Raw genomic sequence first — 23,165 nt, forward strand, 5'->3', positions numbered from 1 at the left:
TAAATGGGTAGCGTTCAAGACTGTCAGGTATTATTGACCAAAAAAACCCTTCACTCTCCACATGGTGTCCAAGGAAGCAAGCTGGGGAATCTGATTAGCAGCGTCATCTGGGGTTATGGTTTATTGATTCAACGACTCCGAGAACGCTTACCAGTTGAGCAAAACCTTCCTCTCCGATGACTTGTGCTACGATGGATTCTAGTTCTGCATGGGATAACTTGTGAAGGGCCGGAGTGTCATGCAGTCACTGATGCAACAAGCTGGGCTCGAATTGAATTACAAACTTCTGATAGTCGACTTTCCGATTGAACTTCATTGAAGAGATCATGTGACGCTCGAGGGCAGTGGAGGCGGGGGCATCATGTTCGGACTACTGAGAGTAGACGAGGATGGTTGGGAAGAATCAAGTAAAGAGCCTTTGGTAGAGTAGATGGAGCCAGACAGTGCTTGGCATTGGGTGGACTTTGGGAGGATTATCCGAGGTGTTTCTGTAGGTATAACGAAGGTGCCGTCATGAGATGGTGTAGTCACGGATGTCGTTTTCATAGAACTGCTGCTCAGAGCCACAGGAGTAAAATCAACTGGCGTCGATAGTGCGAATACTGGTAAACTAGATTCGGATGATGGATTTCCTGAAAGAAGTGTAGTCGGCGCGAGTCTGAACGGAGCCCCACTCATTGATGGCCGAGCTTGTGAAACAGCTGTGCGTATAGTACCTTGACGGGGAATGTCATCAATAAGGCCTGTCGTAGCTACAGGAGGGATGCGAGTAACCAGAGGCTGCGGTTGTGGATTCAATCTACAAGGACAAACTGGTCGGACGGCATCGATAAACTGAGCTGCGCTCGCTGCAGTGGTAAATGTGATCTGAAAACGCCGATATACCTGAAATGCTGCTATCAAAGTTCCATATAATTCGAAGGCGAACAGAGACAAACTTTCCCGCAGAAGAAGTCTTCGCATCCAAGTAGAGATTAATAACGGGTTTGCCATTCTGCATCTTTGAGAGCACAAGGTAAGTTTAATGGAAAGTGGCATGGCTCGGATACGAAGAGGATGCGGCGAGTCACGTGGACAACTTCGAGCGCCTAGTCAGACTCATAGTCCGTGCGTAGAGGATGTTCAATCCTTACACCGCTGAGGCTGTTCATCAAAGCCTAGCTGTGCGTGATGAAGCAGTATAAACACGGACAATACACGCACCTCTACAGCTTGCAAGGGACTGGTGCAAGCTTCGTCAAACAAAGCACCTAGTGGTGAGCATGTAGCGATGAACGTCATAACGAAGTCTGGAGGGCAGGATCAGCGCCTGAGCAACTCGCGTAATGTGAAGCCGTGCATAGTGCTTGTATTGGTGGTATGAACGGACTGGTACTAACTGAAACTTCCGTAGATGACGGTCACATGACTGTGTTTATTAACACAAACAACACGTCAATAATGCCACACTCGATCTTTGCTTGTCTTTCCTTAATCTTTCGATTTTATCTTTCTTTCCCCCACCATCATCATGGCGTGTCGTAAACGCTCTAACTCAATTGCCTCATCAGGCTCATCAGTAAGTATCCTCGCGTAGTTCGAACTCAGTATCATCCGTGGCCCTTGTACCTCCAAAGAGGGCCTCAAATACCAAGCTCAATATTATCATCAAAAAGGTGAGTGTATGCGCATATAAGTATATATTATGTATTTATCTCATCCATCAGATGGATCCAGCATCGTCTACTCGCATGGACTGAAATGTCCTTCTAGCATGCTTTTTCTGTCCGATCAGAGATTTTCAGAGGACGCCGACAAGTGAGTTTTTTTTTGAAATTCATCTCACGTTAATCTAACACTTCGCAGAGCATTCAATGCGAAGGTTAACTTGACCGCATTCAGACTTCTCGCATGTCTATGGGCCGGAGACCCACCAGGTCAAGACTACAACAATGACCAGACGTGCTTGGTGGCTACTTGTTGGAGTGGGTGAGTGTTTTTTTTGGTATTGTTTTAGGTGTCATTAACCTGCTCATAGATCGCTCATATTCCTGTTCTAGTGTCCATTCTCGATTACCACATTCGTATACATAAGCTCAGAACGATACACTCAATTGTACCTCACTGCTTTGTACTACCATTAATTTAATGCATCACATTGTTATATCCGAACGCAATTGCAATGTCTGATGAATCTGAGTGAAATTTAAATGCATTGTGTACATAGCAATGTTTGATATATCGGTACACTAGCCTAATGCCAGACTATAGTCATATGGCAGTCGCAATGTCAGAATTGAGTTTCCTAACATTGCCTTACATTGAGACCTTGCGCCAGATACATATGGCAGGTATGGTGGCTCCGACATGGTAATATATGACCATCTCTGGATTCGGTAATTTTGGTGATGCAACCAGCCACGAGTCCAATTCTCCAATAGCGCGAACGATCAATCGCAATGCTCGCTTGCTCGATTCCAAACCAACCGGCTGCTCTGCTTCAAAGCACCCGCCACGTGGATCCTATAATGGAGGCGCAGACCAATATTCCTCGCTGTGTGTTGTCTGCAATGTCAGGCAGCCCTGCCAAGCCAAACAGCTCCGCAAAATCAGGCAGCTCGAGGAGATCACGATCCCATGGACGGACGAGTATTGAAGAACATCTGCCGTGTGGAAAATGTCCAGGAGGACCATCAGAATCAGTTTGTCCTGAGTCCGTGGTGATTAGCAGGTCATGAAGACCGTCTGCCTTGATTTCACACACGGAATGTGAATCTTGATCTTGAGTATGCCTCCGTTTCACTGTTGTGACACGAAATGCTATGCAAGGCAGATGCAGTCTGCAGTTCGCGAACGAGGAGCGTTCATCTGATCGAGAAGGGTATAAAGCTTTGAAGCTGATTCGGTAGCCTCGGTGTTTCGCAGTAAGGAGACCGAAGTCTGAATCTCATCTTCGGACAGAGATGTGGATTATTGATATAAACTTGAATAACACCCAAAATGCATGTCGCTACAATATCTCTAGCATCTTGACCATGTCCGGAATAGAAGAAAGATCTTTGACTTGCACGATAATATCATGATCTGACGCGATTCTCTTGTATTCTCCGCCGCGCTGATGCACTAGCAAAAACGCGTTGAAAGGCCGGTTAAGATGAACGATCAATCGCAAGGCTCGATCGCTCAGTTCTGAATCGACCGACTTCTGTGCCTCAGGGAACTCGCCGGGCGAATTCTGTAATGGAGAGCTGAGCGGAGACCAATACTCCTCTTCGCTGTCCGTGTCGTCAGCAACGTCAGGAAGCCCTGCCAAGCCAGACGGCTCCACAAAGTGAGGAAGCTCGAGCAGATAACGATTCCACGGACGAACAAGCAATAAGGTCTGCATAGTGGGTCGTGGTGATGAGAACTGATTCAATTTGTCCTTTGTGGTGATCAGCAGGTCATCAAGCCCGTCGGCTTTGACTTCATATATCTCTTGGTCTTCCGCGCGACTCCGTTTGACTGCTGTGATACGAAATGCGATGCAAGGCAGATGCAGTCTGCAGTTCGCGAAACGAGGCGCGCTCAAGTTGTCAAGTCGGGCGTAAATTTTTAGGACCAAATCTACAGCCATGACTTGTCGGAGCGAGGAGATTGATCTCTGAATGTCAGCTTCAGACAGAGATGGCAGGGTGTGTGGTGGTGCTTTGTATGAAGTGATGTCGGCCGGGAGACAGCTATTGAATTCGGATGATTGCCCCACCCAGTCCAGGGCACTGATGTCGCCCGATTGAGCTACGACCTCCTGCAAGAGCCTCCCTAGCGCCTTTTGCTTCTTCTCCCCATAAATGACAGCCAGGTTGACGCCGAAGATACCAAACAATGAGTATGCGATATCTTCCTGCCACGTGGTGACACGCGCAGACACCCATTGGAGTTTCTCTCGGGCGTCTCTCATCCCCGGACGGAAGGCGACGAGGGCCTGTGCATTGATTCCCGTCGCATTTCCCATCTCTTGCATGATTGCAAGGGAATCCTTGTGGTTGGGAGAGCGATCGCCAAGATATAGGGACCAATCGTTCTGATAGAATAAGACAAATGTTGGGGACAAGAATTCTTGAACTGTCCATCCTCGCGTGTTCCAAACGCTACGTGCGAGTGCTCCAGGCTGCGATGAAGGTGCAACATCTGACAGGTAGACGATGGTGAGTGCTGAGTGGCGATACCAGACAAACATGGAGTTGACCGATTGTTGGACCTCAACATTGTTCGTCTGGTCAATGCAACAGGTATCGATCCATGCCCAGCGATACCCTTTATCACGAGCAGTTTTGCAGAATGACTGCAACTTTGCGATGCCGCCGACTGGATCCAAGTCATACACCACCTTGTTCTGGATGTCATGCAGCAACGGCTCCTTCCCTTCCCACCTATGCGATAGCATGACATAACGGAAGTACACCGCCACCACGTCTCGGATGCGCTGCATTGGGAGATCTGCATCCTTCAGTGTGGATGACAAAAGCTCCTTGTACTCCGTGCTCGCTTTGAAGGCATCGATCTGGGTCTCTCTATTGCATAAGCGCCCAGTGGAGGTGTTGATTAGACGATGCGGGGCGTCGTCGAGCTGAGCGTTGATGCTCTCTTCAATAGCACGTTCTGATTCGGATGGACTAACATGCTGATGGCGCAAGTCTGGAACAAGGAGTCAACAATATTTAGAGGATTTGCCATTTAGAGGCGTACCTTGGGTTTGCGTGTCGGAAGCATTTTCCAACTTGGAGATCATGATTTTGAACGCCTCGAATGGCTTCATCATATCGGTGTGCGCCATGAAGTACCGAATGCTTCAACTGATATCCGGAGTAAGATGAGGGGTTGAGTTCGATGACCTGCATATCACTAAAATGAGTATCGAATACGAAAACAGTAACTGTCATCGCACCTTGTTTGCATCGAGAAGTGCGTCATCCCACAACATTTTTCCCGACCTTGCCTTACCGCGGTTCGCAAAGGTTGTATCTGTTGCCAAACCGAGGTCGATCGCTGCAGAGTAAAGTTCGATAGCCTTGTCGTAATTACCCGCAGCGAGGGCAGCATCTCCGCTGCCAATGATATCAGTCACTCCAGCAGCAGCATAGAGCACGCTGCAATCTTGCTTGAAATCTGAGTGAGATAAGGATGAGAGTTATACGAAGTTTACATCAAGAAGACTCGCCAGTGGACCAATCAAGGCAGCGTGATTTCGTAGCCTCATCAACCCTGTCCATCATGTATTGGTATGCTTTGATGGCTTCTGGAAGTCTACCTGCCCGAAGGAGCGCATCGCACCAATTCTGATGTGCATTTCGCCACAAAGACCGCAGATCCCACCCAAATAACTAGAAAAGCACAGTGAGACGACAAGAAAATATTTCCGGTTACATTTCAATCAACCTTACCACCACGAAGATATCGTATCTAGAGTGGATGGCCGACACAGACGAGAAATCAATAGTGTTGACAGCAGCAGTGAAGTGGCCAGCCGCCTCGTTGTGACGTGCGTCGTGTGATGCATTCTTTCCCAGTTGGACGTGTAGATAAGCCTGGAGTGCGAGGTTCGCAAAATCAGCATCGATGCATGAATCTGGAGTTGACTGTGTCAGAAGCACTCACTTCCACGACACCACAGGCAAGAGAATTTGGATCGGGGTGAGTGGTAGCTAGCTCTTGGACGCGCAGAATCGCCTCGTCATGTTGATTTGCATTGAAAAGGGCGATGGCCTAATGGTTGTCGTGTGAGTAGCGAGTGCATAAGACACAATTGACATACCTTAATCAAGAGTAGAAGACGAGTTTTATTCAAGTCTGCATCCACGTACATGAACGCGATGTCAAATGCTTTCATCGCATCTCGGAACTGTTTTTTTCCACAGTGGGCGATGCCCTTGGATATACAGCCCATCAAGGATGGCTTTGATACTGATGCTCTGTATCACCATATAAGTTGGTCTGTTTTGAAAAGGTCAGGACGAAATGGTGCATCTCACTTTGAGCGCGTCATCAAGTGCGTGGTCCCAGTCTGAATTTCTTGCCTTGACAAACGAACGATTCGCATGAGATTTGTGGTCATTGTCATCGGCGGCGATATCTTGTGTTAACAGTTTGTCAGCAGTGAGCAAGTCTCCGGCTATGCATGCATCGCGGGCTATCGTGCTGATGGTGAGGATCTGCATTATGCATGGTCAAATTAAGTGGTAGGCGTAAAAGCTAGAAATATACCTCGCATTCAGGCTGTCGAGCATTGGCATCGAGATTGAGGATCAATAAGCAAGGAGACGAGCAAAGAACAAGAACTCACATTATTTGCCGCATGTTCCTTCAAAGTGTCTTCCTGTAATGCATCCTCAGAGAAAATAAGATGAAAAAGGGATGAAAAATGAACAGAATCTTACATCTGTTGCCTGGTCCCTGAGAACTTCCTCTAGCGAAGGTACTGCCCACTTTGAGATAATAGAATCTTCTCCTCCACTCAGGATGTACTTGCCATCCATGGAGAAGGCGACGCAACACAACTTTTCGGTGTGTTTGAATATGGCAATGGTTTGTCGATCCGAAAGCCGCCAAAGGTAAACCTGGTGGTCGTCAGACGCGGACACGAAAAGGGTGCCGGCAGGGTTGAGGGCAATCATGACGATATCCTCAGCATGGCCCTTGCAGGGCTCACCGACCTGCATCCAGGTCGACGAATCCCAGATCCTTATGGTGGGATCATCATCATCACCAGCCGAAAGAAGTTGTTTGCCATCAGGTGTCCACGCTAATGACCGATTCCCTGCTCCATACGCAGAGTGACCCTCGAACTTTGCGATGCAATCCCTTTTACCTGGATTCCATATTTGGATATTTGACGAGGTTGCGATGGCAAGATATTCACCAGATGGTGAATACTGAACATAGTAGATTGGAGCGCCACAACTGATTGGACTTCCTTTCACCTGCCATGTTTTGGTGTTCCAAAGCTCCACTGTGGTGTCAAATGAGCTACTCGCTAGCAATGTGCTGTCTGGGGAAAAATCGAGCGACGCTATCAGTTGGGAGTGGACTTTGATGGGCTGGGTGAGAGATTCGCCGTCTCTGTTCCAGGCTATGATCTGTCCACCAAGATCACCGCTTGCTATCCATTTCCCATCTCTTGATACTGCAAGTCCATTCACTGGTTCGGAATGCTCCTCCATTATCTTCAGTACAACACCGTCTTCTAAGTCCCAAAGACGAAGAGTCTTGTCGGCCGAGGCCGTCACCATGCGGCGTCTATCGGGGAAGACTGCGACTGCAAAGAGACTACTTTCATGACCTTGAAATGTTTGATTGGGGGTGGTGATTCGAATGGCAGGGTGTTCTGCTTCCGTCATTCTGCTCGAGGTGGATGGTGTTGAGCACAACTTGCTAGAGAGAGTGCGGGCGTCCTGAATCTTAATCTAAGTTTGAGAGGTGCGTGTACCGGGCCTTTTTGTGCTTCGTGTATCATTAGACGCTCAAGACACGTGTATGATGCATTGATGTCCGGAATCCCCCCTTATCAGTGCACACCGGATCAGGTCACAGATATGTTTAGACTCTACTGATTCCTCAGGCCTCAGACTGCCACTAAACCATCAATCATAAACCTAGTATTCATTTATTTAAGTATGTAGAAACAAGTTGCATCCGTAAACATACCTTTTTCACGTACAAAAAATGTCTCTCTGACGGAGAATCGAACTCCGCTCTCCCGCGGGCTGCTTCCTGACAGGCGGGTGTACTGACCGATATACTATCAGAGACGAAAACCTGCAGTACATAAATAGCTCAACGTATTTGTGCCTGTTTACCAGTACCTTCAACTTCTAGCAAGGACAAACAACTCGTCACATTTACCACTGCCAGTCTTTCAGAACATGGATGATCCTCTAGATGCCACATTTGTGACTGGGCTTTGCTATCTTCTGGCCCCAGTAGGCTGGCAGCCAGTCATAACAACCGTGCTCATACTTCTGTTCACTAGCCGTACCACTGTACAACCTTTCCTGGCGGTTTTTCCCAGACATGTAGCGCTAGCACTTGAAAAAGCCATCGAGACTTCAATTTTGGAGTACATCGCATGGCTGCTCAGCTGCGCAGTTGTCATGTACTCAATTGACACATACTGGGAGAAACTCGTCATGGTCGTCCCCTTCTTCATCTTTTCTGTGTGCATCATCTCGCAATGGGCAAGTTCCTGCTGGCATCAGTCACACACCAAGACGAACGTACCGGTGCGAGACGTATTTGTCACAGTCGGTGACAACCACCCAGATTTGCTGTCTTTGGACCACCCATTATCTACACTGGTCGTGAATACCAAAGCTGAGCTTGCAAAGGCTCATTCCCTCCTTTCCGATTTTGCTGCTGCTTCTGTGAATATACGCGGACCTCTTGATACCGCCTGGGCTGTCCAGAAATTCTCCCGCCTTATTGGCAATCGACGGTCGCAGATCATTCGGTTTATGTCTCCTTGGCGATTCAATCCGAATAGTCCCATCTTCCCCCCTCCGCTTGGTCCGCGCTATTCAATGCTTCGTAATGAAGCGGACCTGCCGGAAATCCCATGGCTATCGCCCGTTCCTAGTGCAATATGGATTGATAGACGATTAGCAAACATGTGGGAAGATGAAAGACGAACTGAACCCCCAGGATATAATGAGTATGCCCTCTCTTTTATCTCGGCTGTTTGATATACTTAATGACGATTCTAAGCCAATGTGATCTCTTTCTCAAGGCCACTATTTGTCATGAGATGTTGAATTCAATCCTTTTGGACGTCGAGAAGATCGGACACCTTCCAGATGATGATTAAGCTTGTACTAATATTACGAAGGAATGTGCGTTGATTATCTCATCTATATGGATCGGCGATAGCGATCAGTTGTAGATATTTGGAGCGCGGTAAGATACTGAACTCTGTATACTTCTATATCTTTCCCTTGCTTTTCGGACATCATCTTCCGACGGTGGTTGTTCTACTGGAAGCTCTGCTACGATATCTTTCAGCACTAAGATCATGTCATCGTGCGTGACAGGATTTTCCGGGAATGTGGCAGACTTGCTGCCATTGGGTTTAATTTTCAAGGAGCCCGGAGGCGACAGCTTTGAGGCGAGATTTGCAAGACCTTTCACAATAGGCGGATGGTTGAAGTAATCTGAAAAGCACGCACTGCAGGTGGAAGACCAGTCCTCCACCTGGAATCTCTCCTGAGATATGTCTAGGCGATGGGAAGGCAGGCAATCTGGCTGCAGCCAGTTGGGTACGCAGCTAGGTAGTACCGTGCGTTTTTGGCTATAAGGCCCGATAAAATTGATGCAAATGGAAAGCATGACCCAGAGGAACGATTCCAGATCGTGTCTTCGTCGTGGCGAACAACTCTTGTGCCACAATATTTCTGTTGCTAAGTATTCCTACAAAACCTCTAGTGGCTGAAATAATATAGGTCCTCAGAGGTCTCACCGAGAATCTATAGAAACTTGTCTTCTTGTGTTCAGGGTCCATGTGTTTTGCGAATCTCCATCCGCAGAGCATCGCTTGCCGTACGGGAGGCGTTCCATCCGAATTCCAAAACGGTATGACACTCTCATCACTTGGATCATTCACGTGCAGACAGACGGAACGCGGATTGATGTCATTATGAAGCAGCTTGTGCGAGAAATACGCGGTACGGTGGGCTATCGTGCACATTCAACGTCGCGTCGGACTGCACAACGCGTCGTCACTCACTGTCTATGCATGATATTATCGCCGAGAAAAACTCCTTGCGGGATGAAAAGTAGGTGATGCTGACGAGGTGCTCTACGGTTTGGATGACGCTCTCCACTATCTGGTGCTGTGGACCGAAAAGTCTCTTGTCGTGGGTGATCATGCAGTCGAGCGCCATGGATCGATATGCCCCTATTTTTGGTACCCCTTTGAGGGTTTTCAGTTCATCCAGAAACTGTGCGTGGTCCCGGGGGGCGGCACCGCAATCTACGATAAATTTCCATCCAAAGGGGCAATTACAAGGAAACAAGGATCCGTCGAAGGACCCGAAGACGGGTGGTCTTGTTAGTCTGACGCGTGTGTGACGATCTGCACTCTGTCGCGAACGAGTAGCTTTTTGGTGATAAGTTGTCTTGATGTATCGGGAGGATACAGTGTCGTGTTGAATGGAAGCGGACTCATCTGTGTGATAACAGCCTAGATCATAGCTATCACACGTAGCCAAAGTGCTGATGCAGCCGAGGACTGCACATGGATAACGATGGATGTGAAATGGGGTTGCGGTAATGCCGCGTTGATCATGTTTGATGAGGTGCATAGTGTTTGATTTCTGGATCGATAGACCGAACAGAAAAGGGCGATTATATCGGGAGAGAGACTTGGAGGTGCTGGGGGTGAATGGAAGAGGAGAACCAGTTTGATCACGTGGGCCATGATCAGATGTAAGCTCTGCGAATGCGTACACCTCATCCATGGCTGATACGCCCTGAGAGTCATGATTCACGAGAAGAAATACCTGTTGCAAGGCGACTTTCAATGGTGATTCAGTCGGATGCATGACCCAGATTCGCCGCTTTGGAAGCTTCGTCTCGGAAGCTGGCATCGTGGAAAGTGCTGTATATGAGCGTTCTGTCAGGCAGTTCAGGAATAGTAGAATATCGGAGTAGTGGCTGCGATCCGTCCATTGACCCTGATCTCGGTCGTACAGGCCGTCTTCACATATCCGTTCGAACATTACAACAATGTTGGACTGACTGATCGCACTGGATCTGTTGAGAAACTTTGTGCAGACGCCGTGTGTGAGGATGTCTGTTTCATTGGATGGCGTGCCGAACTCTTCGAAGTAAATAGGGGGCCTGTTCCCATTTGTCGCTGAGGACTAGTTTTGTGTTGAGTTTCCTGGCAAGGCGAATAAATGACATTTCCTGATCTCACGTATGATTGACATTTCGCGTCCATAGTCGACGGACGATTAAAGGCAGGAATGGAAACAGCTTGTCAAACTGACACGATCGATGGACGACGATTGGTGGCGCCACATTCAGCGACCGTTTGCAAATTTGAAACTTAATACAGGGGTGGCAGATTAAATTATACACCAAATCCAGACTTTAATATCCGATGGCCGGAGACTCATAGCAATCACTCCAGACAATTGTCGATGATCACCACCAGCACCCTTGTTTATTTCTACTACTCTGCTTATACCGCTTCACGCCTCCGAGGCGTAGCACGTAGAATATCATCCACCCTGTTGATATCCAAGGTCAAAGGAGAACTCGTTATTTGCAAGGCGCGCTGCTTACCGTATTATCATCTCTGCTGCTTCACTTGCACTGAGGACAACCTGCCGCTTCAGTTTATAGCTTTCCGTAACACCGAGTTGTCTCATCGAACCAATGGTGCCCTGATTCATATCTGAACATCTTATAAGTTCGGAATCAGTCCGACAAAGAATACAATCATACCAAGTCCGGCATCTGACTGCCCCTCATAATGCGCTGCTCTTAGCCTTGCAACGAGGTCGCTAGAGTCGTATCCAGCATTGTCCGCAAGGATAGTAGGTATTTGTCTCAGCGCACGGCTAAACGCTTCAGCAGCTATCGCCTTCTTGCCCTTGACCTTCCGCGCGGCCTCCTCTGCAGCACAGCTCATCAACATTTCAGAACATCCACCACCCAAGACAATCCGTGTCTCTTTGACTGTCTGCGATAAGACAGAAAGCGCATCATGCAATGAGCGCTCGGCCTCGTCGACCATCTGGTTGGTTGAACCACGTAGCACAACAGTGCAGGCTTCGCCCGCTGCCACACCAGAGAATTTTATGAGCTGTGACTTATGATCAGCGCAGGATCAGTGAGTAAACGATCGTGCCGACCTTATCCTCGCCAATGATAATTTCTTCGATCAAGTCACATTTGCCAAGTTGGACTAGATCTGGTCTGTCAAACGTGCTCGCAATTTCACCACCAGTGACGAGTGATAGCCGCTCAACACCCTCGAAGTCGGCATGCTCAATCACCACAATACCTTTCTCTGCCAAGAGAGACTCAGGGTAATTGTAGATGAGCTGCCGGTTAACAAAGCAATTAATGCCATGTGCAGCGATCGCGTCTACTTTGGCTTTCATTTTTTCCTGCAGTGAGTCGTTAGAAAAACAATAAAGCAATGCAAACAGGCAAGTACCCGTTCAGCCCGCTCGAGCTCAGCAAGTTTTCCTGTCGAGTCTACTTTTACTTGGGCTCCAAAGATCTTAATCTTATCAGTGTCCATTGCTTTTGATGGACCGTGCCTCAGTTCAAAATCAATACGAGATGGTCGCGCACATACAAGTGTTTGCGATCAAGATTTTCGCATTCTCCATCCGTTTGGGCGAGTTCACAGCGATACTTTTGTTGAGAATGAAACCTTTGGGGAGTACGCTCGTGAGATAAGTAAGATTTGTTGTATCTCTCAGCCTACCTTCGTCGAGGTATGAGTCTGTGAGTTTGCCTCCGACCTTCTTGATGATCTGAATGTGCTCCAAATCCGTCGAACCCTCGAAGATAGTCAATACAAGCGTCAAATACAGCAATTAAAACGTACCTTCAATCGAAGTACAGCATCCACTGCTAAGTTGGCAAAGTAATCTTTGTCTTGTGACAAGACTTTTGATGACAGGGTCGTACGAGCAATGTTGAAGAGATCCTGACGAAACTGGGCAGCATCAGAGCTAAGAAAGTCGGTTTCGTAAGAAGTTTCAAAACGACGCGAAAAACGCGAATACTCACGCGTGATCGACCGCTGCCTTCTCAAGTGCAGCAAGCGCAGCGATACTCGCAAGCCGATACCCCTCCACAATCGTCTGAGGATGTATCTTTATAGAAATCAACCTCTCCGCTTCCCTCAACAGCTCAGCTGCCAACACACACACGCTCGTAGTCCCATCTCCAACTTCGTCGTCTTGGACTTTCGAGATATTAACGAGGATCTTGGCTGCTGCGTTATCGAGCTGGATGGACTTGAGAATCGTCGCACCGTCATTCGTCACGTTGATGTCTCCCGAGGATCCTGACTGCAGAATCTTGTTCATGCCTTTTGGCCCGAGCGTTGATTTTACGAGATCGCCGAGGGCGAGGGCGCCGACGAAGGAGGATAGACGGGCATTTTCTGCTTTTTCCTCGGTTGCCTGGATGAAACCTGGTGACGTCGAGCACGATAAGTCGTCAATCTGCTATACTTACCTCGTGACCGAATATGTGCATGGACATGGCTGTAGTTTTGGTGTTTGCGGGACAAGTTTAGAGTCCAGTCAATTGGATTCCATCACGTTCGATTATGTAATACACAACAACTTCACTTTTAGAATCTGTTTGTCTAGCGCTACCCACGAAAGCTAGCTCGTGGATCTTTGCTCTCTCTGTACATGTGTATGATGCATAACGCCGGTATAATTACCCGGCCGATGCATTCAAGTTGCATTTGGAATTGCTGTTGTCTTTTGCTCTTCTCCTCTTTGAAATAACGTTCGAACGTCTTTGAGTCAGCGACGCCATACTCCTGGAAGTGCGGTGTATAGCTGACCGTGTGCGAACGAATCTATGTAGGTCAAGCACGAGTTTCTCAAGCATTAGTCCTTGACATCCGTTGAATGTCGTCGCATAAGCAGGTTGCAGGGGAAACCGTTTTCGATTTACAGTCCAGCTTGAACGCGCTGGATTGAAAGTGAAGGTGATGCGAAGCAGGTAATGCATCTTTCCGGTATGAAGAATTTGGATCTCCATGAATTTGCGTAGTTAGGAGACAAATAAGCGACCTCAACGGAGCTTCAGAAGACATGGAAAGTGAAACAGTGGAGCACAATTGCAAAAGGAGTGGAGAAGCGAAGAACGCAAACAAATAGAACTGCCGAGTGCACTAGCGCTTGGAGTGCATGTGGAGCTCGGGTGGGGCACGCACATGGAGTAAACGCGAATTTCTTCCGCGAGATCAAACGTTCCGTCCTTGTATATGTTAGATAATAATAATGCATAACTAGGAATCTTTAACTAAGCGCATCATACCAAGAATGAGAATGAGAATCAGTTTTCGAAAGATACCTCATGATCTCTGCACGGGGTACGGCGAGTGGGCAAGTGCATATATCGAGTATCGACGAGGTTCACGAGAATGAGCGTTGTTCCGCGGGGTCACTGCAGGTTCAAATGATGAAGCGAGGGATTGGGTCCATGATACCATCAATCAAACACACTCCCGCGTTGCGTGCGCGTGTAGGTTCTGCCGCCGACAGCGCTACATAGCAATACCAATTCTGCCAAATCGATCAGAATCGTACCCATAAGTATAGAGTCACGCAGAATATAAAAGCTGGCCGTTGTCCTATAGTGTTCCCCCATCCTCAGATATATCATTTGAGACCACCCTCAGAAGATTCCATATCACCTCGTACAGAAAATGCGCTTCTCCTTCCTCGCCGTTGTTGTTGCTTTGGCAGCATCTATGTTTGTTAGCGCATGTTCGAACGTGGGCGAACCTTGCGACACAGATGTTGATTGTTGCAAGAACTTGGGTTGTGACACTAAATATGGGGTGAGTATGAGCAGGTCACTGTGCAACCAGGATTCAACCACATGACTCACCTACGCGCCTTAGGATCCTGATTTGACCTGCCAGTCCTCGAAGCGGGTTGAAAGAGCCAGCACCTAGTAAAACTACTCGGGGTCAGTTGTGCAGGTTATAACCGGCAAAACTGTAGCTAAGGGTTGTGTCATATTTATATCTAGACTCTTTGACCTCGTGCCATCCGTTTGCGTCATCCTCGCCATTGCAATTCACCATCTCGTTGAGCCTCATCTAAAATAGCCTGTGGTATTATTCCTCGTTGAAAAAAATCAAAAGCATTTTCCTCCAGCACTTCAACTTTGTTAATATTTTGAACTTCTTCAATCTTCTTCAACTCTTCGAGAACCGCAGATTCAGCAGTAATTTCATCAGGCGAGATACTCTCTGCACCAGCGAGAAGGTCGTCATCTGCATCACGAGGCTTGGCCGAGAGTGAAGGTGCCCACGCGAAGGATGCTTCAAGGTCCTGTGCAGTCTGGCAGCAATGCTAACCTCTTCAAGCTTCAAGGCTTCACGAGTGCGTATGTGAGCATATCGACGGTGGGTGGACTTCCCAGCCTCCGCAGCTTTTATGGCGCTGTGGTGTCGAAGGTTTGCACTAACCTCAGACGCAACAGGAGCTAGGCCATTGGTCTTCTTGGTATCAAGACACATGTAATCATCTAGAACATCGATATTAATGTAATGCACACCCGCAGTGCCTTTGCACCTATTTATTTTCACTCGCCAACGCAGGGTAATAGGCGCCATCTGGAAAGGATTTGTAAGAGATGGTCGGAGACAGTAACTTTCGTTGCAAAGACGATGTGGAGTGCATTATACTGTTGTGAGGAACTTGGCAGCATGTTGTAAGAGATGGAGTAAGATAGTAATCGGCCTCCAGCAGGCGCAGATGAGCGGTGGGGTTCAAATTTGCCCTGGCACGCGAGACGCACGGGGATGGTCACCGCTCCAAGGTCATCATAAGATTATATATTGTAGATATATAGATATGTGAAAGTAAGGCTTACGGAAGGTCTAGGGTCAAGTCTATGAGGCGGTTTCAGTGACCTTCTGATAGACTCTGGGGTGTTTGTCTAGGTCGTGTCAGCCGCCCGGCCAGTTGAATTCCCAATTGGGAGGTGGCTGGCCCCGCATGTTATCAACAACCCCTTCCTGCCCACTGCCCGCCCGCCTGCCACCCTCACAAAATGAAAATTGAGTAGCCACATCCATGGCCCCCGGTAACAGTGCGGTGGCTGTTGTAATTGTCGCCAGAGGTCAAAATTTGTTCTGCGTGGTGGTGAATGTTGACAAACGACGCTGTCGTTACATCGTTCGATTATGTAATACACAGCAACGAATGGGTTCGCCTAGCGCTAGCCACGAAAGCTAGCTCATGAATCTTGACATATGTATGATGGAGCCGGCGAGACGCTACTTCATTGCGTGACAAACATCTTATTTTCTGGTTGACATTCTCATAATGCATAACGCTGGTCCAGACTCCCTATAATTACCCGGCCGATGCATTGCATTTGGAATTGCTGTTGTCTTTTGCTCTTCTCCTCTTGGAAATAACGTTTAACTTCTTTGAGTCAGCGACGCCATACTCCTGGAAGTGCGGTGTATAGCTGACCGTGTGCGAACGAATCTATGTAGGTCAAGCACGAGTTTCTCAAGCATTAGTCCTTGACATCCGTTGAATGTCGTCGCATAAGCAGGTAGCAGGGGAAACCGTTTTTTCGATTTACGGTCCAGCTTGAACGCGCTAAATTGAAAGAGAAGGTGATGCGAGGCAGGCAATGCATCTCTTCGGTATGAAGAATTTGAACCTCCATGAATTTGCGTAGTTAGGAGACAAACAAGCAACCTCAACGGAGCTTCAGAAGACTTGGAAACAGTGGGGCACAATCGCAAAAGGAGTAGAGAAGCGAAGAACGCACACAAATAGAACTGCCGAGTGCACTAACGCTTGGAGTGCATGTGGAGCTCGAATGGGCACGCACATGGAGTAAACGCGAATTTCCGCGAGATCAAACGTTCCGTCCTTGTATATGTTAGATAATAATAATAATAATGCATGACTAGGAATCTTTAACTGAGCGCATACCAATAATGAGAATGGGAATCAGTTCTCGAAGGATACCTCATTATCTCTGCACGGGGTATGGCGAGTCGGCAAGTACTTAAAAGAGCCAGCACCTAGTAAAACTACTCGGGCCTCGGGGTCAGTTGTGGGCAAAACTGTAGGCTATGTGTAGACTTTGTGATTATAGATGTGTGCTTACGGAAAGTCTAGGGTCCAGCACATATATACATCCCCGACACCCACTTTAGTGGGGAGAGTGTTCTGTACTAGAAAATAAATGTCATGCCTATCCATTGTGATTTCCGTATGGTGGGATCGTATTCATCTGAGAGGTGGAGGTGAATGGGGTTCAGAGTGTCTATGGAAACATGAGGCAAGTCAACAGGGTGAAGCAGCACAATACATGCATCTGCAGCCTAAATTTCGACACCCACAATCCTTCAAAAGTCTACCTTGGCCGTGCTCCACATCACCAGCATCCAGTAAGATGTCGACTCCACCGCAGTCCTTTGAGTTCCTGAAAATTATGAGAGCGGCGTAACCGCAGGCGCAGGTTTTCCCGATAGACGACATATGGTGACAGGCTCGTATTACAAGACGCGTCGGTTGCGAGACTTGAAGACATGTATTGTATTGAAGAGGATGGAGGGGCTTCGCAGTGAGGTGCGGCCGTTGGCAGTGTGGCGATGGTGAAGATATTCCGAGGCTGTACCACGAGATTTGGTTGCATCTTATGCACACAGAGATCTTGGGAGTCTATTGGATGAAGAAGCGATATTGCAGTAAGCTATATACACGCGTTCGAAGGAGTAACTTGGTGATAAGCTGGAGTAGCTGCTAGATACGAAAAACAACGGTATTCATGCAGGATAGACAGTCAAATTCGAGCGCTGGAAAGCACGGACTGCTCGACTTGATGCGATGGGATAGATTCTGGAAGCTGCGAAGACAAGAGTCGGACGCATGTATGCACTGCAGATGTGCATACTGTCGAGGACAGCGGGTATGACAATACGGGTGAGTGCATTACGGTGATGGAGGCGTGGGCACGAACAGCCTTAGAATCTTGTCCTGGGCGTCTATTGAAATGAGGCAAGCTGTGAAGCACCATAAAACGCACCATACACCCTCTGCAACTTAGAGAAAGACATAATCCCTCCAAAGTTTAGCCTCGTCCGTTATTCCATAGCATCAACATCCAGTAAAATGTCGGAGCTCATCACAATCACCACTCCGCTGCGATGGTTCAAAGGTCATAAAAAAGGCATAACTGCAGTCGCAGTTTTCCCTGATAAACGTCGGATGGTTACGGGCTCGTACGACACAACGCTTCGTTTGTGGGACTTGAAGACAGGTGTTACGTTGAAGAAGATGAAAGGGCATCGCAATTGGGTGTGGAGTTTGGCGGTAACACGAGATGGGCGATTGATAGCAAGCGGTGATGCACTGATCGGAGAGGTCATCGTCTGGCACGGAGAAACTGGCGAATTACTCACCAAAATCGAAGCATGGCACTCCAGCTGTTCGATCAACTCGCTGGATTTTTCTCCCGATGGAACAGTGCTGGCCGCTTGTTTATATTGGGAAGGAATGACGAAACTGTGGAATACCAAAACCTGGCAGCTGCAAGGAAATCCGATCAAGTGTGTGTTGAGAGCCGATGTATCCGAGGAGCATAAGGCCGAGAGAGACAGAGCCGAAGGGGAGAAGGAGAGTACGGCCGAAGAATGAACCACATCGAGTGCGAGCGTCTCCAAACGGAGAACATGGACGACGTGTCAACGTCGGCAATCTTTTTGTTCTTAAGTATATATGTTTTCATCAAAAGTCTTGCTGGCACACTCACCGTATAAGAAGAGCCAGCCAAAGTCGTAACATCTCAGTTTCATAAACGAATACTGAGATGTGAGTTGTTATCCCACTGTAACGTTTGAGTAGAGTACTGACGTACAAGTAGATTCGTACCTGTTTAGGTACAACGTTTTGTTAATAGAGTTTCATAAACGAATACTGAGATATTCGTACCTGTTTAGCGTGTCGCAAAGCCTCCCGCTCGTATAGATTCTCCACAGTGTGATACTTGTGTCAACTGCGTACGGTATTCACCATCTGGAGAACTTCTTGCCATCGCAGCAAACTATAATATTCAAATTTACAATTCAGGCGCGAGGAAACACGTCATCTCATTCAAGGGTCACAGATCATTAAACTTGTCGCTCGCGTGGACGCCTGATGGCACACGCCTTCTCACAGGCGGCAATAAGGAAGATCCTACTATACGCGAATGGGATACAACAACCTGGAAGCAGGTCGGTGATCCTTGGACGGGCCACACTCACCACATCCAAGCCATTGCCATTCATCCTGCTGGCACACTCGTTGCATCCACATCTAGTGACAGCCACATCCGTCTCTGGCAGCTCTCAGACCGACAAACCATTGCCGTCTTCAAGCACTCACTCGCCAATTCATGCGTCACTTTCTCCGTGGACGGCAATCACATCTTCAGTGAAGGTAACAATAAAATGATCACAGAGTGGACAGTACCTCAGAGTATACATCCAAAGGCATGTTTCCCTCTCTGACTTATATACCACAAATCGAGCATGCTTCTTGCAGACTATTGCCACCACAACAGTCCGCGATGCATGCATAGATGGAGACTTATCTGCTGACGAAGAACTACTCATGCAAGATATCAACCATACTCCCTACATCCATCGCTCAAAGGCATGTTTCCGTTCTTGGCTCACACATACCACAATTAGAGCATGTTTCCTGCAGATCCTAGCCTTCACGACCTCCCGTATCGCATGTGTAAATGGAGACTTATCTACCGCCGAAGAACTACTCACTCAAGATATCAACACCAGTCCGAATAACCATACTTCCTACGCCCATCGGTCATTCGTTATGGCGCGAAAATACGACTGGGACCGCGCCCTTCTGGATGCAATCAAGGTGAGAATCATCGCCGCCTTATACAGGGCTAACTCGACGGTGACATAGTCCATTGGGATTCAGCCCTCATTGACAGGCTATATCTCCAAGGGTATTACCCTCTGTGGAAAAGGTCGCGTCCTGGATGCGAGGGCAGCATTTGATGTTGCATCCATGTACACGGACCAGGATTCAGAAATCACTCATTTTCTGCTATTGATCAAGGTATGTTACATTTGCCTCGCATACTCTTCCCTTCATCGCGTATTTCAGGCCATCGCGCTCTTCAATGCAGATCAACATGACGAGGCAAACCTGCTTCTCAAAGAGCTCGCTGCCGGTTGTCCGAATACCGATACTCTCGCATGTGATATCGTGCAAGTAAGTATCATCCATGCTTGGTCATATGCATCAACCCTCATCTTTACAACTCGCACATTAGGCATATCTACACATTCAACTCGGAATCAAGGCCTTGGATGGCGCACGCTACGACGAAGCTGCCTACCATTTCACTGCTGCTCTCAACTCCCCCGATTCATTATCGAAATCGAACATTCATGAAATATATGAGGATTTGGTGGTGGTACGTCAAGATGATGCATGTATAACGCTTTTCATAACTGAATCCCTTGTCCAGCTCTTTGGCTGGGACCTGAGGTCGTTGTGGCGAAAGGCATGCCATAAACGGTGTGATGCACTCTTTCGGGCGGGTAAACTCCAAGATGCAGTGAAATCATACCAACACATGATAACTTCAAGTGATGAAATTACCAATGCCGACTGCCTTGATTGGTCCAACGGCGAGTCTAGAACGCGCAGGCGACAATCCTCACCTGTATTTTTCTCAGATCTCAAACAGGAATGCGGCGCACTCTGCGCTGCCAATGGAGAGGCTGCCTTCGCTGCAAGCGATTACGACAAGGCTATTGACCTATACTCAATGGCGATCGACCTGAATTCTGCATCCGATATCTTCTTTGCAAGTCGCAGCGAGGCAAAGTTAAATAAAATGTTATGGGAGGATGCGCTTCTCGATGCGCGAAAGGTGCGATGGCATTCACGTTTTGGTAGCTCATGTTGACTTCGGCGATGCATAGGTCACCGAACTCAATCCTTCGTCTCATGTTGGGTACCAGTTGTCACAATCAGCGCTGCGTGGCGCGCAACGTTACGAAGAAGCCATCGAGGCCTTCACAATCATGTTGTCCAAGTTGGACGATGCTCCAGAAGTGCAGATACGAGGTGAGACATGGAACACTCCTGCATTGTCTCGAAATGCTTATATCATTCTGCAGATCTGCGTCAGCAGTACGTCTGTCCATCGGAAACAGAAGACGCTATTCGAAGAGCAGTTTGGATTGAACTCAGCAACGCCCCCCTTCGTCTGCTCAATACCTCTACGGGTCTTTTGTGCGACCGAGCAGCACAGCTGAACTCCTTCAAAACAAGTTCAGAGTACAAGGAGCTTTTGTCATCCATAACGAAGCGTTTGGATCTCCAAATGGAACGCATCAAGGAGGTGGTGGCAATGCACTTCCGTTGCGTTTTGCTATCACATAGGTGGGAAGAGACGGAGGCGCTGCTGAACCACATCCAGGACAAAGTGGTGTACGAGTTGGATGGACTCGGTGGCACTGCGAAACTGCAGTCGTTTTGCAAAGTTGCTCGCGATGCGGGGTATCGCTGGGCGTGGATGGATACATGCTGCATCGATAAGAGCAACAATGTCGAGCTTCAAGAATCGGTCAATTCCATGTTCGTTTGGTACCGCCACTCAGCGCTCACCATCGTCTACCTATCCGATGTCTCTCCTTCATCCCAGTCCGGCGCACTGGCGAGTAGTGTTTGGAACGAACGAGGATGGACCTTTCAAGAATTCGTCGCTCCGAAAGTCGTTATATTTTATCAGAAGGACTGGTCATTATATCTGGATGATCGCTCTCCCAACCACAAAGAGTCCCCAGCAATCATGAGGGAGTTGGAGGGTGCGACGGGAACAGATGCACAGGCCCTGATCTCCTTCCGTCCAGGGATGAGAGACGCTCGAGAGAAGCTGCGATGGGCATCAAAACGTGCCACCACGATGCAGGAAGACATCGCGTACTCGTTGTTTGGTATCTTCGGCGTCCACCTGCCTGTAATCTATGGCGAGAAGAAGCAAAATGCGCTCGGACGGCTCCTGCAGGAAATCGTGGCTAGATCGGGCGACATCACTTCCCTGGACTGGGTTGGACAATCGTCCGAGTTCAATAGTTGTCTTCCAGCCGACATCATATCATATGCGGCCCCGCCATGCTCCCTACCATCATTGTCTGAAGATGAGATTCAGATGGCGGTCTCTTCGTTGCGAAACATTGTGCCTGTGGATTCAGCTTCGAAGTTGTATAACCTGCTCGAGAACATGAATGCTCCGCTCTTCGCAAACTGCAGACTCCGTCTGCCTTGCATCGCATTCCGTGTCACGGAAGTCAAACGAAGGCGGGGTCTCGCTACTCATTCCACGTATGGAGTGAAAGCAGATGGGCTTCAGGACTTGCTGATCACCACGGACGAGTCCCTAATCCAATTCTCGCGCGCAAGGCCCACTCAGCAGACGTTCTTTCTCATCCGTCCATGGGACCGTCGTCTCCTTGGGCTGCCTGACTTTGCAGAGCAGCTCACCTTTTTAAACAAAGGGGAGAGCGTAGGGGGTTGGTCCGAGTCCGAGTCTGGATTAAACAACACTGATGAGCCGTCCAGCGACTCACCTGGAGAAGAGGGATCAGTTGACCCGGAAGCCCACTCACGATCATTGCGTTTGATGGTTCACCTTGGGCAGGCTTTCAGCGCACTTTTGGTAGCGCAGCAACGCGTTGGAGAATACAAGAGGGTCGCGTCGGACCGTAATATCATTGCGCAGGTCAAAGACCTGACTTCGATTGACATCATGAACATCAGGACCCTGGACATATTGTAGTTGTATGGTTTTTTTCATACGGAAATATCGACTTTGACATATTGTATCATCCATATCAATGCGAGCACAGAGGGGAACTTATGTGTACACGAGTATTATATGATACTGTTAGGGTACAAAAGAAAACCAATCAATTTTCGTCTTTCAAAATGGTGGCGAGGGCAGCATTTCCATTGGCAACGCAGAGTTCCCTCCATTCCTCGTTGAGAGCTGAGGGTAGCATGACTGAAAATCATAGCACGGGTGACATCAATACCAGCTGAAAGACTATGACGTACCAGGGATCCAATCAAGGAGGATAGCCTTCGCAGGCTCATCGCTCATGTCCATCATGTATCGATATGATTTGAGTGCTGCTCCAAATTGACCTTCCCGAATGAGTGCGTAGCATCGTTGTTGGTTCGCATTTTGCCACAAGGACCTGAAGCTTGAGGTCCCAGCCGAAAAGCTGCGCAAGCACGCGGTTGAGCATAGATGATTATGACTGTGTCAAGTCATATCAACGTACCGCGATAAAGCCGCCGTACATGGAATGAATGTCTGACTTGGAAAAGAAAGCGCCAGCACTGACACCGGCAGTGAAGTGGTCAACAGCTTCTTTG

The 23,165-nt window shown here is 48.2% G+C and overlaps 8 protein-coding genes and 1 non-coding gene across 9 annotated transcripts; 2 read left to right on the top strand and 7 right to left on the bottom strand.

The window, feature by feature from the left end:
• Nucleotides 1-252: 252 nt before the first annotated feature.
• F5147DRAFT_429016 (uncharacterized protein) lies at nt 253-1,154 on the bottom strand. Its single transcript, XM_041429795.1, has one exon. The coding sequence runs from the start codon at nt 1,036-1,038 to the stop codon at nt 325-327; it is 714 nt and encodes a 237-aa protein (XP_041296555.1). The 5' UTR covers nt 1,039-1,154; the 3' UTR covers nt 253-324.
• A 1,772-nt stretch (nt 1,155-2,926) lies between these two features.
• On the bottom strand, nt 2,927-3,410 carry F5147DRAFT_677325 (uncharacterized protein). Its single transcript, XM_041436114.1, has one exon. It carries the CDS (start codon nt 3,365-3,367, stop codon nt 2,990-2,992), a length of 378 nt encoding a protein of 125 aa, XP_041296556.1. The 5' UTR covers nt 3,368-3,410; the 3' UTR covers nt 2,927-2,989.
• A 4,274-nt stretch (nt 3,411-7,684) lies between these two features.
• F5147DRAFT_t45 lies at nt 7,685-7,766 on the bottom strand. The gene has a single exon. It is a non-coding gene; the product is annotated as a tRNA-Asp (tRNA).
• Nucleotides 7,767-7,805: 39 nt separating this feature from the next.
• On the top strand, nt 7,806-8,819 carry F5147DRAFT_677346 (uncharacterized protein). The gene has a single exon (XM_041436115.1). It carries the CDS (start codon nt 7,881-7,883, stop codon nt 8,694-8,696), a length of 816 nt encoding a protein of 271 aa, XP_041296557.1. The 5' UTR covers nt 7,806-7,880; the 3' UTR covers nt 8,697-8,819.
• F5147DRAFT_821871 (uncharacterized protein) lies at nt 8,790-10,595 on the bottom strand (the record flags this gene model as incomplete). Its single annotated transcript, XM_041443721.1, has 3 exons — nt 8,790-9,417; nt 9,467-9,681; nt 9,734-10,595. 3 exons carry the CDS (start codon nt 10,593-10,595, stop codon nt 8,884-8,886), a joined length of 1,611 nt encoding a protein of 536 aa, XP_041296558.1. The 3' UTR covers nt 8,790-8,883.
• Nucleotides 10,596-11,009: 414 nt separating this feature from the next.
• F5147DRAFT_677351 (chaperonin Cpn60/TCP-1 family) lies at nt 11,010-13,295 on the bottom strand. Its single transcript, XM_041436116.1, has 10 exons — nt 13,216-13,295; nt 12,763-13,160; nt 12,578-12,704; nt 12,455-12,530; nt 12,323-12,400; nt 12,179-12,267; nt 11,871-12,128; nt 11,461-11,821; nt 11,299-11,410; nt 11,010-11,243 (listed from the first exon to the last, which is right to left on the bottom strand). The coding sequence occupies exons 1-10, from the start codon at nt 13,240-13,242 to the stop codon at nt 11,195-11,197; spliced, it is 1,575 nt and encodes a 524-aa protein (XP_041296559.1). The 5' UTR covers nt 13,243-13,295; the 3' UTR covers nt 11,010-11,194.
• A 6-nt stretch (nt 13,296-13,301) lies between these two features.
• Nucleotides 13,302-14,013, bottom strand: F5147DRAFT_677353 (uncharacterized protein). Its single transcript, XM_041436117.1, has 2 exons — nt 13,556-14,013; nt 13,302-13,485 (listed from the first exon to the last, which is right to left on the bottom strand). Exons 1-2 carry the CDS (start codon nt 13,753-13,755, stop codon nt 13,443-13,445), a joined length of 243 nt encoding a protein of 80 aa, XP_041296560.1. The 5' UTR covers nt 13,756-14,013; the 3' UTR covers nt 13,302-13,442.
• Nucleotides 14,014-14,409: 396 nt separating this feature from the next.
• Nucleotides 14,410-15,343, bottom strand: F5147DRAFT_769928 (uncharacterized protein; the record flags this gene model as incomplete). The annotated part of the gene is made up of 4 exons (XM_041441095.1): nt 14,410-14,549; nt 14,611-14,682; nt 14,807-15,059; nt 15,086-15,343. The coding sequence occupies 4 exons, from the start codon at nt 15,341-15,343 to the stop codon at nt 14,410-14,412; spliced, it is 723 nt and encodes a 240-aa protein (XP_041296561.1).
• A 7,036-nt stretch (nt 15,344-22,379) lies between these two features.
• F5147DRAFT_677414 (uncharacterized protein) lies at nt 22,380-22,563 on the top strand (the record flags this gene model as incomplete). The annotated part of the gene is made up of 1 exon (XM_041436118.1): nt 22,380-22,563. Exon 1 carries the CDS (start codon nt 22,408-22,410, stop codon nt 22,561-22,563), a length of 156 nt encoding a protein of 51 aa, XP_041296562.1. The 5' UTR covers nt 22,380-22,407.
• Nucleotides 22,564-23,165: the final 602 nt, after the last annotated feature.

This window comes from Suillus discolor (genome assembly GCF_016758755.1).
Source record: "Suillus discolor strain FC423 chromosome Unknown F5147scaffold_9, whole genome shotgun sequence".
NCBI lineage: Eukaryota > Fungi > Basidiomycota > Agaricomycetes > Boletales > Suillaceae > Suillus > Suillus discolor.

Excerpts from the sequence above, each read along its gene's own strand:
- F5147DRAFT_677353 (XM_041436117.1), bottom strand. The coding sequence starts at position 13,755 with ATGGAGATCCAAATTCTTCATACCGGAAAGATGCATTACCTGCTTCGC. Across the intron at positions 13,486-13,555 it reads CATAGATTCGTTCGCACACG|AGGAGAAGAGCAAAAGACAA; the intron begins GTCAGCTATACA and ends GTTATTTCAAAG.
- F5147DRAFT_677346 (XM_041436115.1), top strand. The coding sequence starts at position 7,881 with ATGGATGATCCTCTAGATGCCACATTTGTGACTGGGCTTTGCTATCTT.
- F5147DRAFT_429016 (XM_041429795.1), bottom strand. The coding sequence starts at position 1,038 with ATGCCACTTTCCATTAAACTTACCTTGTGCTCTCAAAGATGCAGAATG.
- F5147DRAFT_677325 (XM_041436114.1), bottom strand. The coding sequence starts at position 3,367 with ATGCAGACCTTATTGCTTGTTCGTCCGTGGAATCGTTATCTGCTCGAG.
- F5147DRAFT_677351 (XM_041436116.1), bottom strand. The coding sequence starts at position 13,242 with ATGTCCATGCACATATTCGGTCACGAG. Across the intron at positions 12,705-12,762 it reads AAGGCAGCGGTCGATCACGC|CTCTGATGCTGCCCAGTTTC; the intron begins GTGAGTATTCGC and ends CGACTTTCTTAG. Across the intron at positions 12,531-12,577 it reads ATGCTGTACTTCGATTGAAG|GGTTCGACGGATTTGGAGCA; the intron begins GTACGTTTTAAT and ends ACTATCTTCGAG.